This window comes from Nycticebus coucang, chromosome 12 (genome assembly GCF_027406575.1).
Source record: "Nycticebus coucang isolate mNycCou1 chromosome 12, mNycCou1.pri, whole genome shotgun sequence".
In the NCBI taxonomy this organism is placed as follows: domain Eukaryota; kingdom Metazoa; phylum Chordata; class Mammalia; order Primates; family Lorisidae; genus Nycticebus; species Nycticebus coucang.
Window position 1 is genome coordinate 17908359 of NC_069791.1, and position 17755 is coordinate 17926113.

General features: G+C 48.6%; 1 protein-coding gene across 2 annotated transcripts in view; it reads right to left on the minus strand.

Annotated features, from left to right (window-relative positions):
* Positions 1–954: 954 nt before the first annotated feature.
* The window catches only part of PFKM (phosphofructokinase, muscle), a 47514-nt gene continuing 30713 nt past the window's right edge, over positions 955–17755 (minus strand). For both annotated transcript variants that reach the window (XM_053557536.1, XM_053557535.1), the window contains 21 exons: positions 15859–15932; positions 14795–14872; positions 13441–13630; positions 12982–13147; positions 11830–11874; positions 11314–11422; positions 11109–11204; positions 10787–10879; positions 10072–10197; positions 8328–8392; positions 7798–7861; positions 6843–6992; positions 6333–6403; positions 5644–5731; positions 5411–5563; positions 4949–5113; positions 3720–3781; positions 3379–3490; positions 1899–1998; positions 1716–1821; positions 955–1488 (listed from right to left, as the gene is read on the minus strand). In XM_053557536.1, coding sequence (XP_053413511.1) covers positions 1344–1488; positions 1716–1821; positions 1899–1998; positions 3379–3490; positions 3720–3781; positions 4949–5113; positions 5411–5563; positions 5644–5731; positions 6333–6403; positions 6843–6992; positions 7798–7861; positions 8328–8392; positions 10072–10197; positions 10787–10879; positions 11109–11204; positions 11314–11422; positions 11830–11874; positions 12982–13147; positions 13441–13630; positions 14795–14872; positions 15859–15932 — 2258 coding nt within the window. In that variant the 3' untranslated portion in view covers positions 955–1343. The remainder of the gene's footprint in view (positions 1489–1715; positions 1822–1898; positions 1999–3378; positions 3491–3719; positions 3782–4948; positions 5114–5410; positions 5564–5643; positions 5732–6332; positions 6404–6842; positions 6993–7797; positions 7862–8327; positions 8393–10071; positions 10198–10786; positions 10880–11108; positions 11205–11313; positions 11423–11829; positions 11875–12981; positions 13148–13440; positions 13631–14794; positions 14873–15858; positions 15933–17755) is intronic.

Consider the following 17755-nt stretch of genomic DNA (forward strand, 5'->3'; position numbering starts at 1 on the left):
GACAGAGTCTCACTACGTCACCCTTGGTAGAGTGCCATGGCATGTCACAGCTCACAGCAACCTCAAACTCTTGGGCTTAAGCGATTCTCTTGCCTCAGCCTCCCCAGTAGCTGGGACTACAGGCACCCACCATAACGTCCAGCTATTTTTTAGTTGCAGTTGTCATTGTTGCTTAGCTGGCCTGGGCCGGGTTCGAACTGGCCAAACTTGGTGTATGTGACTTGTGCCGTAACCACTGTGCTATGAGCGCTGAGCCTGGAGACTAATCTTAAACCTGGCATTTAAAAAGGCACCTTCCTGTCAATTTGGGATGTAGTCTATAGTTCCAATCCCAAGGATCAACTACCTTACATGGGCACTCAGGTAATGAGAGAGAAGAACCAGCTGCTGTGGAACAGAAGACAAATTACACCTGAATAAGAACTGACATCTTTCCAAAGCAGTATTCAATAAACCCACCAAACCAGGTGCAGGATTAGATGTCTCTATTTTCCAAGCTTCCAAAATGTACATGTCTTCCCCATAAAGGTTCTGTCAAATGGAATCTGGCTTTCATCTAGGAAGGAGTATGGGGGGAAAGCTGTGAAGGAAGAATGCTGGATTGTCAGTGGAGCAGAGATTGGGGGATGGCTGTAGAAAAGGCACTCTGGGTAATGGGTATATGATCAAGGGGTGAAACCTCATTCTGCGCCTGAGGGAGATGGGAGTGTGCTTGTGGTTGCAGACCATGCAGGAGGGACTGGTGCAGGACCAGGGCTAGTGTGGTCGGTGTACCGTGTGTGGGATCCTGTGTACAGAGCCAAGACTCCTGCAGAAAAATAATCTGAGGGTTAGAGAGACATACACAGGATGATCACACAGGCTATTTTCCCAGGTGGTCTATCTGGGCAGATCTGGTACACATGGCTGATAGTGTTACGTTCCACTTGTGAAGATGATAACAGGAACCGAAAGCACAGTGACCAGTTGGCATTTATTAGTGTAGTTACAATTTGCCACTGTGGGTAAAGTAGTAGAGGAACCAAGGCTCTTTGTTACCACAAAGAAATAAATAAAGCTTATGTTTTAGGAACATTCTGAGTAAATGACATCTAGGAGGAGCATTAGAAGAGTCCAGCCTTGTGTGACAGATGAAACTGGGGTAGAAGTCAAGATAAATTCTACCTAATGGAGCTCACATTTATCACCCTCACCTCCAATTCCCAGCCAGAGCTGATCATGGTACAAAATAAAAGGAAACCTATTGGAAAGGGAGATAAAACATTGAGAAAACGTGGACTTAGACCTACTGGGGGGTGAGCTGGCCATGATCAGATAATCTGTTCCCCTCACTCCCAGGAGGCTTAGACGGCAGCTTCCCCAGACCGCTTCCGAGTGATGTGCTCCAGGTGGGCGTGGTCGGAGGTGTCCAAGTCTATCTCGTACTTGGCCAGGATTTTGAGGATGGGCCTCAGCTTCAGCCACCATTGTTCTTTGGGGATTCGATGCCTATGGAGGAATGAGGTAGATGATGCTACAATCATTCAGTGCCCCAATCAACTTCTACCAAATGTTTATAGGAAGAAGTTGGGCAGGAGGGGCTGGCTTCAGAACACAGGCAACAGATCGGAAATGGGTAAGACTCCTAGAAGAAAAGGACTGAAGACATGAATAGCTTGGCGAGAGACCTTGAAACTAAAAGGGAGCGAACCACTCCAGAAAGGAGATGTACTCACTCAAAATCAGTCTGGTCCTTCAGCTCAGTCACTGGTTGGAAGAGCAGGGTCCTCTTACGCATCCCCAGAACACAGCCTGAGTCTGGAGTATTGGCGAAGATCCGCCCTGCAGTAAGAAATTGCCAATCAGCTTCTGTGCTGGGGAACCAGTCTAGATGGGGACCACCCTCTCACCCCACCTACCATTGCGGTAACTCTCTTTGATTTTCCCAGACATCCAGTTCATAGCTTTGGCACCCATCTTAGTGGCAAAATTCCTGTCAAATGGAGTTGGACTCCCACCCTGGAAAAAGAATCATAAAAATCATAAAAGGATGGACTCTGAGAGAGGGATCCAGACACACAGGAAAGGAGGAAAGACCGACCCTAGGCTTAGAGCCAGAAATAGAAATCCAGAAGTGGAACTATGAAAGGATGGATACCGGAGGCAGTGCTGGGATCCCTGGAGGCCTGGCCCAGCATATTTAGTAATTTATCAGATATGAGAGTAATTAATTAAAGGAAAGGACTGGTCTCAATTCCCTCGTTTAGTTCTGTAGCTGCCAGATCCTGCTTTAGTTTTATTGGCCACTGGGTCAATTCCCTATCCATCCCCAGCCTAGCAGCTTTTTTTTTTTTGAGACAGAGTCTCACTCTGTCACCCTGGGTACAGTGCCATGGAGTCATAGCTCATGTCAACCTCAAACTCTTTGGCTCAAGTGATCCTCTTGTCTCAGCCTCCCAAGTTGCTGGGACTACAGGCACCTGCCACAACACATGGCTCTTTTTAGAGACAGGGTCTCACTATTGCTCAGGCTGGTCTTCAACTCCTGAGCTCAGGCAATCCACCTGCCTCAGTTTCTCATAGTGCTAGGATTACAGGCCTGAGCTGGCACACCCAGCCCTTCCCAGCAGCTCTTGTCAGTCACCGTCACCAAGGGACAGGGAAATGTTCTTTGTTTCACCCAATCTGGCTGCCCTTGGTAGCACCTCAAAGTAATATAAAACATCAAACAGATTTTCTTTTCTTTTTTTTTTTTTAGAGACAGTGTCTCACTTTGTCACCCTTGGTAGAGTGCCGTGCGTCACAGCTCACAGCAACCTCCAGCTCTTGGGCTTAGGCGATTCTCTTGCCTCAGCCTCCCAAGTAGCTGGGACAACAGGCACCTGCCACAACGCCCGGCTATTTTTTGTTGCCGTTTGGCCAGGGCTGGGTCGGAACCTGCCACCCTCGATATATGGGGCCGGCACCTACTCACTGAGCCACAGTCGCCACCCCATAAACAGATTTTCTTTGAATTAAAAGAAAGTAGGTGGGAAAGTGGGAGTGTTTGGGGACATGTTGTTACAACTGGGGGTGAGAGGGAGATGCTACTGGCTTCTAGTGGGTAGAGACCAGGGATGCTGCTCAACTGCCCTACAACACATAAAAAATAGCATTCACAGTCCCCGTGGTGAAGGTGCTGAGGGTGAAAACCCTACCCTACACGAGCAGGACGGACCACATAATCTGTAAGGTCATTTCTAGGATACAGATGTTTTGACTATGACCGTAAGGGATGACAGGCCCATCCTTTATGGTGGCACTGACCACCTCCGCAGAATAGAGAAGGCCAGTGGGAGCCTCCATGACCACTGGGGATTATGGCTGCCCAAGGAAGGCATGGCTGGGGGTCTTCCCCACCTGCTGCATGTGACCGAGCACGTTCTTCCTGCTGTCGAAGATGCCCTTCCCTTCCTCCGAGTACAGGTTGAAGATGAAGTCAGTGGTATAGTTCTCATTGCACTTTTCATTCCTGCCAGGTAGAGACCAAAAGCCTGTGACTCCACTTGTCTCCCCATTCCCTCTTTCTGTCTTCATAGGCTTTGTTCTGGCCTTTTCTATCTCCAGGGCTCAGGGGATAGACTGCTCCCTCCCTCTGTATGGACAGGTTCCTCAGTGTACCCCAACCTTGCATCTACCTCTGTGGGTTAGAGCAAAGACTATTTTCTCCTTCACGTAAGAACAAACCATAGTTGATATACCTTAACACCAAGCCCCTTTTCACAGTTGTTTTCATCTTTTGCACCAGATGTTCAACATTTGCCTGAAAATGAAACAGTAAACCCTAAGCCTCATGGATTCACAGACTGATCAGATAAGCTGGGCAGCATACAAATCTCTCTTCTTCTACACTAGGCCTAAGAAGGAGTGGGGGCACAGAAGAGAGTTGTTTCCCCTCCTGGGCCTGAACTGCGTCTACCTCTTTTGTTGCTGTTGTTGTTGTTGTCATTGTTGTTTAGCAGGCCCGGGCCAGGTTCGAACCCACCAGCCCTGAAGCACGTGGCCGGCTCCCCAGCCACTGCGCTATGATGGGCGCCGAGCCTATGCCTAAGAAGCAATGAGACAGGCAGAACTGGAAGAGGGAGCATTCCAGACAGCTGTAGCAACTATCAGTTGTCAGCCCGAACCCTCTTCATCTCCCTTTCCAGGGATTTCTGAGTCCCCTTCCCTAGAGGGGTGACTCTGCTCACAGTGTCGGTCTTTAGATGGGTTGTTTGTGTGGAAAGCAGCTCTTCACCTGGAAGAAACATGTTCTTTCTTTTGAGCTTTGAGTTGAGTGTGAAGGAAACTCCTACCTCATGCCAGTAGGGGTTGGCTGGGGTCTTGGATTACCCTTGGGAGTCCCCTCTTCCCATTGCTAAACCTCCACTTTGCAGCAATTTTCTCCTCCAGTGAATTAGAATCCAGGAAAATAAAGATCATACAGTCCCCCCATGAAACAGGAGTCAGAGCCCTACCCTGGAGGTGAAAGAGCATTGTCCCTCAAAAATGGGATGCTGGGGAGGGTGATCTGGAGGGCACTACATTCTGGTGAAAGCTCACCGACTTTCTCCATTAGTTAAACCGCCTTCTCAGTTATGAGTTTAGAAACTTTTTTTTAACCTCCCTAAACCTTTCTCAGTAATTCTCTCTCTGTAATACAAAAATCTTCCTTGCATGTCTGTTGTGAAGATGAAATGCAAAAATGCACATAAAGGGTTTAGCAGCATGCCACCTGACTCAAAGTAAGTGTCCCCATATGGTAGCTATGGTCACGTGTGTGAAGTTACACTGGAGGATGCCTGCCTGGTGTTCTTTCTAGTCCTCACAGGATTCATAGACTGATCAGCTCCATCACCAACCTGAGTTTTCAAACCTCAGGTCACTGTCGGGACAGACAGGACAGACTGGGGCAGGGGAGCTACCTAGCAGGCTCTGGATGGCACTCTACCTGCAGGTCTCGAATGGTGAAGGGCTCCTCAAAAATGTAGGCGGCATCAGCCCCAGCTGCCAGTCCTGCCATGGTGGCCAGGTAGCCACAGTAGCCACCCATAGTCTCAATGATAAACACCCGACGCTTGGTGCCTGCTGCTGACTGCTTGATGCGGTCACAGGTCTGCAAAGACAATGAGTCACACAAAGACATGGTCAGGGTCTGGTTCTTGCCACTCTGGCCTTTGGCATTAACTCTACTCTAGAACTGTATCCTCCCGGGGCCGGTGGGGTCCCGTGACCTCATCATGTTCCCACATTTAGGGACAATAGGCAAGTGTAAAACTGCCTGGGCTTGGGGAAGCATTTTACAAATACTGCCTCTTGTTTGGTACAAAAACCACAGCTCACTTCCCAGGCCCACTCTGCCCAGGGATTATAATCCTCACCCAAAGCGATAAGAAATAGAGTGGGCTCTTACTGTGCAGATAGTATTGAGTGCTGTGTCGGCCCCAATGCTGAAGTCTGAGCCAGGGACGTTGTTGGAGACAGTAGCAGGAATGACCACAAACGGGATGCAGAGCTCATCAAACTGCTTCCTGCCCTCCATCAGCTCCAGGCCGCCCGTGTAAGCCTGAGAAGGAGAGCGCACGGGGTGAGAATGGGAAGCAGGGGCAAGGGGACAGAGAGAGGAAGGAATGGTGTGGCACTCACTTCAAAGCCCCCGATGATGACAAGGCCCTGGATGTTAAACTTCGTTATGTTGGCGCTGATCTGTTCCAAGCTCTTCTTGGGTAGAGTTCTAGTTTGACCAGTGATGGAGGATGAGGGAAATTAGAATTTGGGGAAAAGATAGAAAATTGAGGAAGAGAAAAGCTAGAATTAGAAGGTACTTTAGGCTTGGCGCCTGTAGCACAGTGGTTATGTCACCAGCCACATACACCAAGGGTGGCAGGTTCGAACCTGGCCCAGGCCAGCTAAACAACTGCAACAAAAAAATAGCTGGGCATTGTGGAGAACACCTGTAGTCCCAGCCTCTTGGGAGGGTGAGGCAAGAGATTCACTTAAGTCCAAGAGTTTGAGGTTGCTATGTGACACCACGGCAACTCTACTGATGGCGACATAGTGAGACTCTCTCTCAAAAAAAAAAGAAGGTACTTTATTTAAAAAATTTTGACTTGTGCTACCCTCCCTAACCCAAAGACACATGCTGGGGCTCTAAGTTGCCAGAGCTGCGAAAAGCTGAATGGACACATCTGCCCTCACTACAGAGACTGTGAGCTTGGGGTAGAGGGCCTGGACAAGAGGGTGGTTGAAGCAGACCAGCCTAATGAACTGATCCCCACATGAAGGGACACCATTAAGGGGTGACTGGGAGGAAGTACTCCAACAGTGTCACTTACCTTTTAGTCCCAAGTTTAGAACCTCCTTGGCCAGTCCAACCCCCAACATAGCTCCAGCCGGCTTCCTCAATCTGCAGGGAAAGGCCACACAGTGCTGCATGGAGGCCAGAGCACCGGGAGACCCGTGGGGGACCAATGCCACTTCTTGACTTCCAACCCCACCCCTCGGCATCCCCCCTTGGCTGGAAGAGGAACACAGGTATTGGCTTTTGCCCACATGCTGAACTGCCCCCAGCCCTACTGCTCATTCACAAATATTAAGCACCAACTTAAGCCAGGCAATGTGCTGAGCTTTGGGATGGAGAATTGAATATGTGTTGTTTGCAAAGGTTCATTCCACTGTTCCTACTGTCCTAACATTAAATGTCTACTTCTGCCTGACCCCTGAGAGAGGTCATGAAGGATGGAGCAGCAAAAAGAATCCACAGGTTGCACCTTGCTATACTCATCTTCCCTGCAACTGTTTCTGGGCCCCAGAACACACACCCTCCTTCCTTTTAGCCTCCATACCTGACCCTTGGCCAGGCCCTCGAAGCCGTCATGGACAACCAGTACTCGGTTGCCCTGGATGAGGCCGATCCTCACAGTGGAGCGAACAGCAGCATTCATGCCTGCAGCTGGGGCCCCCACATTCATCACGGCCACCGTGTGCAAAGCAGTCTGTGCAGGAGGAAGCAGGGAAAGAAGGGGACAGAAACCCCAACAGGGAGAGGAGGAATGAGGTGAGTAAAGGAGGCAGAATGTGGAGCCCTTTTTGTCCTGGGATCAGCACTGCTGCCTGTGACAAGACACACCCCTCTCCCAAGGAATACTAGGGCAGCTTGTCACCTCATACTATAGAAGCAAAATCCATTACCCCAAATCAATAAATAAAGCTGCTGTCCCCGGTCCCAGATATTACCATTATATAATGAATAAGAGACCTGCCAGAGCAGCCTTTTTCAGAGTGTGATCCTTGGACTACCTGCATCAGAATCCACCTGGGGAGGTTGTTAAACAGGCATATTCCTGGTCTCTACCATAGATCTCTCTGGCAGTTTGCCCTCCCGCCACCCTTTTCAGGGGCCCAAGAATCCATATGTTTAATAAGCAACCCAGATAATTCTGATATATACTAAATACTGAGAACCGCTATTCTAGTGGAAGAGGTGGCTTAGATATGCTTGGATGGAATGGATCCCAGATTTTCCCAAAGGAAAAATACATAAGATCCCTTTCTCATTCCTTGCATGTTATCTTGCTAGCCTGGATTGGGCACAGGTCTTGGGATGTAGATATCCAAGGCACACTAAAGACAGGCCTCTGATATCTGCAGTGGTTGAGAGGAAATCATCATAGTGGGGCCAAGTACCCAGCACTGAACATTAGCGGTGGACAAAGAAGTTGGCAAGGCTTAGGCTGCACACACCAGGACAGCACCTCATAATGTGAGGGGAGGGGTGAAGGGAGGAGAAGCTGCTAGTACCTTAGATACTGGGGGTCTGACATGGGCTAGAAGCTTGTACACCTCCCAGTTGTTCATGAAGCTCCTGTGAAAAGTACAGAGAAAAGTACGCCCCTGGCCAGCAGTCACAGGGATAGCGGTCTGAAGTTTGCTCCCGAGGGAAGTTCCAGGGGGCAAACCTCCAAGGACAGCACCAGATCAGAGCAGGATTGGGCAGAGGCTGCAAAGGGGCCACCATCTTATCGGAACTCCCCAGCACTGTGCTCAGCACGATAAGAGACTGTCCTGGCCTAGAGAAAGTGCTGACCCAGCTGAGGACCACATACAGAAATTACAGGCCACACACATGCAGAAGTGGATCCCAGGGAGAGCATCCCTAAGATGACCTGAGCCTCCTGGTCACCTCGCAACTAATTTTTGGGGAAGGAAATTATTGTAGAGACTAAAAGAAGGAGAAGCAGAGCCCATATTTGGGTCTGGAGCCAGATAGACACGGGGCTTCATTCTGACATGTGATTTCTGCAGCTAGTGAGTTTCGGTCATGTCCTTACCGGCCTCTCAGCTTCATGGCTTCGTCAAATTTCTGCTCCTCCATAGCCTTGGTCACGTCTTTGGTCTGAGGGAGGAGCATGGAAGCAGTAAGCATCCCAGGGCAGGGTTCTCCACTGTCAGACTGCCCACCTTGGCTCGTGACTGGGTCCTGCCCACCCTGCACCACACCTTCCCAATGCCCCCCAGACCAACACAGAAGGAGAAATAGCTTTGCTTTAACTTAATTTTCTGAGTAATATAAGCAGCAAAAGGGCTGACTTAAGCCAGGCACGATGGTTCATGCCTATTATCCTAGCACTCTGGGAGGCCAAGGTGGGTGAATTGCTTGAGCTCAGGAGTTCAAGACCAGCCTGAGCAATAGTGAGACCCTATCTCTATTAAAAATAAAAAAAATTAGCTGGGCAAGATGTTAGGTGTCTGTAGTCCCAGCTACTCAGATGGCTGAGGCAAGAGGATCATTTGAGCCCAGAAGTTTAAAGTTGCTATGAGCTATGCTGATGCCACAATAGTCTGGGCAACAGAATGAGACTCTGTCTCAAAAAAAACAAAAAGGCTCCACACCCGTAGTACAGTGGTTATGGCACCAGCCACATCACCGAGGGTGGTGGGTTAAAACCCAGCCCGGGCCAGCTAAACAACTGCAAGAACAACAACAACAAAAAAATAGCCGGGCGTTGTGGCGGCACCTGTGGTCTCAGCTACTTGTGAGGCTGAGGCAAGAGAATCGCTTAAGCCCAAGAGTTTGAGGTTGCTGTGAGCTATGATGCCACAGCACTCTACTAAGGGCAATATAGTGAGACTGTCTCAAAAAAAAAGAAAAAAAGAAAGAAAAAGGAAGAAAAGGGCTGACTTAATGCTCTATTTATGAGAAGTATGGGCAGAGTAAAAGAGTGCTCACAAATAAATAGCACTGATCTGTCTCCCTTCCACACCCAGGTCCTCAGCCTCAAAGCAGCCTGTAGACTAACAAGTAAATGAAGAAGATACTGCAGGTAACTCAGGAGGAGAGACAGATCCCTGCCACGTGCTTCTCACCCACTGATTCCACTCTGTGAGTCAGTGCTCTAGCTTTTTGAGCTTTCAGAGATACAGTTCCAAGCAAGGCTGCAAGTCTTCAGGACTTCTGAGTCTCACCAACAAGCAGGCCACAGGATGCGGCACATTCAGACCAGCCCTGAAAACCAGGCCAGACACCCCAGCTCCCAGCCAGTGTTTGCTCTGTGGTATCAAACAAGCAACTCCTCTACAATCAAAGCCACCACTTCCTGAGCACTCCACATTTCCTAGGTACTGTACCAGACTGCTTCCCCCAACCTTTACAATACCCCTCAGGATGAGCATTAATAACCTCACACTGGTTCAGAGAAACATTTTCAAGGTTGAAATCATAGAAAAAAGCTACCTACCCGGAACTTAATAATGTGCTACTGCTTTTAATAAAGTTAAATGGACTATTGCATATCTCTTCCAATAAAGACATGATAAGAAGCCTTGAGGTTGGATATTATGAAATATTGGTGGGTCTCATTACTCTGGAGGATATAGAATTGCCTACCTTCCTCAGAAGCATTTTATAGATGGGGAAACTGAGGCTTAGAGAGGCTCTAGCTCCTATGCAAAGCCCACTGTCTTCCTCCATGTCTCTCACACCATCCTGCCTTTCTATCTGCTCCTATACCCGTGGCTTTAGAAGCTGGTCAGGGGCTTGGGATTGCTAAGAGGGGGGTTCAGATCAGTACTTACCACCTGGACACACTCCATGAGGGGCAGGCGCACGGCTTGGTTACCAGACAGGCTCACTACACAGGCTGGGGTATCCGGGGTCCCCTCCAAAAGTGCCATCACTGCTTCCACACCCATCCTGCTACCCTGCAGGAGCGCAGGAAGTAAAAAGAGACTGGCTCAGGACTCCCCATCTTGGCTCTGCCTAGAGAACCAGGGCTCTCAAGGTCTTTCCAGATCACAGGGTTGAGTTTCACATTTACAGACTAAAGCCAAGGGCTTACTGGGCTTTACCTCCCATCAGCAAAAGTTTGATGACTCTTTGCCATCAGAACCTCAGGGGTTCTACTTGGTTCCAGAGAAACATGTCCATTATAGTTATCAACAAGACTACTGGAGTTTAATATATTTCCTCCTTATTGATAAGGAAAGAGATTGCCACTCCTTTTAATGAAAGTAGAATACAAGTGTTCAAACTGAGTAACTTCACAGATGCTTAGAGCTCTAAGACATTGGTTCTCACTATTAGGGAAGCACATCATCTCCCATGAGTTTTGTAAGGGAGAGAACTCTCAAGTGTAGAGAAATGGGGCAAAGGCCACTGCAGTCTGCAGGCTGGTGTAGGGCAGCATGACTGGTGATATTAAGCCTCTATCTGGTGGTCCGTGGCCCCACAGGGGCAGGATTGCAAGGTTAAGGGTTCCAAGGCGAGAGGGCCACAGAGCCCATGACTTACCAGGATTCGGTCAAAGGCTGACGGTGTCCCACCCCGCTGCACATGCCCCAGGACGGTGACCCGGGTGTCATATCCCAGACGCTTTACCACCAGCTAAAGGGACCAAAAGAGGGACAGAGGGGGTTAAAATCAAGGGGAGAAAACAAGCAGGGACTGGGGTGAGCCATGGACAGCCCGGCCTCCTGTCCTGTGGTGCTTCCTGATGACAGGAAAGCAGGGGCTGGGACCTGGGGAGAGACAGGCAGGAGGACCAGGGGAGAGGCAGTGTCAGGAGACTCAGAAACCACCACGGCAGGGGCTATGTAGTTTCGCCCATACACACATTTTTGATGTCTTCTGAGGTGATTGGCTTGCCATTCTTGTCAATTGCACCCTCAGCCACAATGATGATGTTCAGTCGAGAACCTCGGGTCCTTGTCTGGTCAGGAACAAAGGGAAAAACAGTCAGAGGAATAAAAGAAATGAGAACTGGATCATCAGTGCACAAGGGTGAGGGATTTTTTAAGGGCAAAATAAAGTGACAGCACCTCACTGAGTCGGCGACAAAGGTGCTCCTCCCAGTCATCATCTGGTGGACATTCAGGAATAAAAACCCAGTCGGCCCCACAGGAGAGAGAGGTGACAAGGGCCAGGTATCTGAGATGACAGTCAAAAGTATCACGTGGGGAGCCAGACTCCACAAACAGCCTCACCATACCCAACCAGTTCTCCCAGGCCCCTCAGTGGTGAAAGGTCTGGGGTCCTCCATCTCAGTCTTGAGGCAAGGGTGAGAGCACCAGACCCTCATTGAGATTCTGTCCCTAAAGAGCACCTTCTGTTCATGTTCACCTGCCACAGCGGCTTCCAATCTGGGAGCACTGCCCACACTTTAGCCCCTGGTGTGTGCCTGAGCATGTGCACACACACGTGCAGGGATGTGAGGGAGGTGGGGTACAGGTGGGACAGGAGACCATGCCATGAGGAACCTCCACACCTCCAGATCTGGAAGAGGAAAGGGCTATTGCTGGTTCCCCAGAATAAATGGGCTGGGATGAGGATCTTACCCACAGTGGCGGCCCATCACTTCTAACACAAATGTCCTCTGATGGCTGCAAGAGAGAAAATCACAGGACTTACACATTCCAAGTGTCCCTATGGACAGCACCCACATCTAGGCCAATTAACCTCTCAGAGAGATGCATTCATGCTGTTAGACCTTCCTGCGGTTTCCTGAGAGACCAGAAGACCTAGGGGAAACACTTGAGCTACAAGGTGTCCTTCCTGAGCCTGAGAGAACACAGCAGCGAAAGTGTCAGTGCAGAGGATGTGTTCTAGGGAGGGACAGGGTCCAGGAATGGAAGGAGAGAAAGGGAAAAGAAGCAAAGAGAAGACTAAACTGAACTGGAGTCCTTAGGATTACCCTGGGTAAACTGTTCCCCTTAACCCGTCCCCTTCTTCTGCCTCCCCCAACCTCCCTAACCTCTGAGCAGTGGTGCGCATCTACCCTCTCTAGGATATGGCTGGAAAGAGGGAGCTCAAGTTTAGTCTCCTGGATTTGTCTCTATCTAGAGCAGTGGTTCTCAACCTTCCTAATGCTGAGACCCTTTAATACAGTTCCTGTGGGTCATGACCCACAGGTTGAGAACCGCTGGTCCAGAGACTAACCCTTTAGGCAACACCACAGGTGTTAAAGACTTCAGAGCCGCCTATGTGGACAGCGTGCTGGACAGCGGGAAAAGGCAAATCTTTGAGCTTTTACAGAGCAGTGCCATTCCAGTGCTCTAGGGATCATGTTTAGTTAAAAATAGCGTTCTAGGTTCAGCGCACATAGCTTAGTGGTTACTGCGCCAGCCACATACACTGAAGTTGGTGGGTTCGAACAAGCCCGGGCCAGCTAAACAACAATGACATATGCAACAAAACATAGCTGGGCATTGTGGCAGGTTCCAGCTACGTGAGAGGCTGAGGCAAGAGAACTGCTTAAGCCCAAGAGTTTGAGGTTGCTGTGAGCTGTGATGCCACAACACTCTACTGAGGGCAACATAGTGAGACTCTGTCTCAAAAAAAAAAAAAGAAAAAAAAATAGTGTTCTAGCCTCAGAAGACTGGTAGTTATCAACAGCACAGCTGGAATGCTCTCATCTTCACCAGCCTTTTGCCCTTTAGCCTGTCCCAGCTGCCATCCTCCTACACTGCCTACCTCCCAAGGCCCTGTACCTCTGGGCAGTGGTGGTGATGGCATCTACAATTTCTATGATCCGGTGCAGAGCAGAATCAGTACCAATGGTCATATCAGTGCCACAGAAGTCATTGTCAATTGAGCCAACCAGGCCCACGATGTTCAGGTAGCTGGATTTCTTAGCTTCCTCATCTGTGATCTTACCTGACAAGGAGAAGCAAACCAGGAGCCATTGGTGAGTTGCCTGGCCGGCCTAAGGTCTCCAGGGAGAGAAGAATCTACAGCCAAAGGGAACTGTAACCAATGGGTGAAAAAGGAGGGCAAAGACCAACTATCTGTGTCTGCGTAACGTTTTTCTCCAATGGGAGGTGAAGGCTGTGTGTGGTGTGTGTATGAGCACTTGCACAAACAAGCAATACTAATGTGAAAAATGTCTTATCCACTTTCTTTCATCAAGATAGCCTACCACAAAACACAACCAAAATGCAAAGTCTCACCCGCTTTCTGGAGGTCACTCAACAAGTCGCTCCACTCTGAACGGAAGGTGTCAGCCCCGGTGAGGCTGCCATCACCCCCGATGACACACAGATTGGTGATCCCACGCTTCACCAGGTTGTACGCAGCTTGGAGTCGTCCTTCTCGTTCCCGAAAGTCCTTGCACCGGGCACTTCCAATCACTGTGCCTCCCTTAGGGAAGAGGTAGGAGTCAGCTCCCCAGATGACATGGCCATATTTGCCCTCAACGTGCCAAGATTTCCCTATTCCAACACTGTCATGGGCCAAAAGAACCATGTGACTCCCTAAGAAATTCCCTGACACCCTTGAGAGTCATTTATCCCTTCCAAAGGAAAAGGAAATGATGCTGGCTGAGACAACATAAGGTCATTCCCACATTCTTTTTTTTTTTTTGAGACAGAGTCTCACTTGTCGCCCCCAGTAAAGTGCCATGGCGTCACAGCCCACCTCAAAGTCTTGGGCTCAAGTGATTCTCTTATCTCAGCCTCCAGAGTAACTGAGAATATAGGCGTCTGCCACAACGCTTGGCTATTTTTAGAGATGGGGTTTCGCTATTGCTCAGACTGGTCTTGAACCTGTGAGCTCAGGCAATCCATCAGCCTTGGCCTCCCAGAGTGCTAGGATTACAGGCATACGCCACCCATTCCCACATTCTGATGCATAGAAGACTGCTAAGAACCCATTTCATTAAAAAGTTTATCAAAGTGACTATCTTTTTTTTTTTTGAGACAGAGTCTTACTCTGTTGCCCTTGGTAGAGTGCCATGGTGTCACAGTTCACAGCAACCTCAAACTCTTGGGCTCAAGTAATCCCCTTGCTTCAGTCTCCTGAGTAGCTGGGACTATAGGCATCTGCCACAACACTAAGCTATTTTTAGAGACAGGGTCTTGCTCTGGCTCAGGCTGGTCTCAAACTCATGAGCTCAGGGGATCCTATCCCTTAAATAGTCTGCTTACAGGTCACCTCAGCTCCATCACATGAGGCTTGGCTCTGCTTTTGCCTCTGGCTCTAGTCTGGTAAGGTTATTTTCAGGGCCAGACCTTACCCGTGACCCCAGAGTAGGACCTGTTTGCATGCCAGTTCCTAAAGTCTTCCCTGTGACCTTTCTATAAAAAGCAAACCATCCTGTGATCACTCCCTCACCCCTGTCCACACCCCAGGAAACCAGAGTGATATTTTCAAATGCAAAGAGTAAAAGACAAATATAGTCCCTCTCTTGCCACTGAATTCCTTCACATCAAACCATATGGCAGGGTTTTGGGGAGACCACAAGCCCAAACCAGAGTGGGATAAAACAAGGACAGGACAAATATGAGACAGTCCTCTGGCACATACCAGCTGAAGCATCATGGAAACGCTCTCCCAGGTGGCTTCCCTGATGTGATCTCCGCCATCCACCAGGCCTTGATAACCCTGTGGGACACATTATGCCCTTCAGCCTCTGGTAGGCTCCCTCCCATCAAATTCCCAGGATTAAGACAGGATCACTGGGAAGAGGTTCTCTGAGAATCAAGTCACCTCATCCCGGGAGTGATGGGTACTCATCTTGGATGCTCATGAGACCGCCACGTTTACCACAGTCCAAAGGAAACAGTAACTTTCTCAATACCCTCTTCTGGTTTTTAAATACCCTCCCGTTTTTTAAACATGAGGATATTCTTCCTAATATTTAATCTTAGCTCCCTTACTTTGGGCTCATCCTATTTCCTCCAGCCTGCTCCTCAAGGGGATTGTGTAACAACAGACGGTTTGGGTAACAATGGGAAACACGACAAAGGGATGTTGGAGAGAAGGAAGGAAAGAAAGGAGACTTGATAAGAGAATATATAATTTGAGAGAAGAAAGGCAGACAGACTTTACAGAAAGAAAAGTAGGGGGCGGCGCCTGTGGCTCAGCGGGTAGGGCGCCGGTCCCATATGCCGGAGGTGGCGGGTTCAAACCCAGCCCCGGCCAAATTAAAAAAAAAAAAAAAAAAAAAAGAAAAGTAGGCAAAACCTGACAGGGACCTGAGGGAAGGAGTCACGGAGGAGTCAGAACCTCAGAAAGCTAAACAAACTACAGAAATCTAGCAAGATTCTTTCCGCCTGGGACTCTACCCTTAGATACACTAAACACCCTCTTCAGTTTCTCTCATTTTGGGGGAGGTGGAAGGAAAACCAAGAGTTATTTCTTCCTTTAAATTGAACATAACAACATGAAGACCCAGTTTGCAGATCCCTGGGCCCCGCCATCATCACTGGAACCAAGAGTGGGAAGGAGTTACTCATGGAGACGGGGAGCAGGGAAAAGCAAACTCAGCGATGGAACTGGGAGGTGAGGAAACAAAATGGGAAGTGGGTAGGAGGCATCTGAAACAGAGAACAGAGAAAGAATGAGGAAGAACAAAGTAGAGAACCAACCTCATGGACAAAGAAGACACGGGCACCAGTAAAGATACCAACTCGAACCACAGCCCTGACAGCAGCATTCATTCCTGCAGGAGGGGAGAAAGAAGGCAGGGCGAGGTTACTTCTAAGAAAAGCAGCCTTGGAATGCAAGGAAGTTACACCTGGCTAAATATATGGGTCAGTACTTTTTCTAGGCTTTTCTCTGAATCTAGAATAATTCTCTCATCAAAGTCTTCTGGCCTCCCCACTCCCAATCTCCATATTCAATGTTAATGGAGTCTCCATTAATTCCCTCCCACACACAAAAATCCTGCCCTTCCCCAGAGCTTTCCTTGACAGGGCAATCTGGGAAATAACAAGAAGAACAAGCAAGCATTTTCCTGAATGTGTACTGGAGTCTGTTCAAGGAGTATCAGCCTTGAATGTGTGCTGTGGGTCAAATACAGCCAAGAACTTGTCAGAAGCATCATCTCATTCAGTCCTATCTATAACCCTGAAGTTGCCTCCATTTCACAGATTTGGAAACTGCAGCTCAAAGAGGTCAAGGTCACAGAGCTACTATTCAGAAAGTTCAGATGTGAATTCAAGTTCTAAAATGCCTAAATCAACACTGTTGACCTCTCTGACTTGCCCTGCTAATCTCAATGGCTGTATTAGGTTTTCCTTCCTTTTTGCACTGAATCTAGACATCAGCTTTGGTAGGCTTTTCGGGACAAAGACATGACTCTCTGTGGTTTAGTGACCTGATGAGTCACAGTCTGTTCACGAGCATGCCTGTTACTGAACAGCTGATTCTCCCACTCTACACGTGCACACACACAGCTTTTTCACATCATTTGTGTTGGTCTGTGTTCCAATGTGTGCCACACAGATTTCCTGGCTCCCACATTCAATACAGGAAGAATTAGTGGGGACTCTATTCTCTCACTGCCCTCTCCTGGCATTCAGTCAATTACTCAACAAATACTTGTTGACCTCCTGTGGCCCTGTGTATAAGATGAGTATGGGGAACTTAAAAATTATGCTGTAAATCATTCACTCTCTGCTTTCACTGGGAAAAAAAACTAAAAGACTAAAACAGAGAGGAGAGCCTCTTCCCTTTTGCACAGATGAGTATTATACCTCTCCCAGTGGCTGCTCAATGACAAGAACTCTCCCAGGAGCACTGCAGAGGAGCCAGCCTGCCACAGCACCTAGCAGGTGTCCCAAACATGTGTTTCATGATAGAAACAACACTACTAATACTGCGCTAACCATGGCTTTATGGCTGAGAGGTGGCAATGCTCAAGGAGTGTCAGCCATGATGGATCAACTTTTGCAAACCACTTTAGCCACCGTACATACCATGTGAACAAGTTTGGCTTTTATTCTGTAGGCCAGGGTTTAACTGGGGACCCACAGATAACAGGTTTCAGGGAATCCATGAACTTCACAAAACTATAGGTATGAAAAGTTTTGTGGGCATGGACATTTCTTTCGGGAGATGATCCACAGCTTTCATTTGAGTCTTTTTTTAATAGTTTTTTTTTTGTTGTTGTTGTTGTTGTTTTTTTTTTTAGCCGGGCTTGAACCCGCCACCCCCGGTATATGGGACTGGCAGCCTACTCCTTGAGCTACAGGTGCCACCCTTTTCATTTGAGTCTTAAAAGGGACTGTGACCCCCTCACTCCAAGAAAGAAAAGTTATAGACAATGAAGACTCTCTGAGGAGCAGAGAGACATGATGAGATCTACATATCAGAAAGGCAGTTCTGGCAGCAGCATGGAAGAAAGCTTGAGAGAAACTTTACTAGGACTAGGAGGTTACGGGGCATCCCAGACAAGGAATGTGGAGGGCCCAGAAGCCTAGCATTTGGGACAAAACAAATACTAGATGGAAGACATCTAGGCAACAGAAGTAAGATGACTTA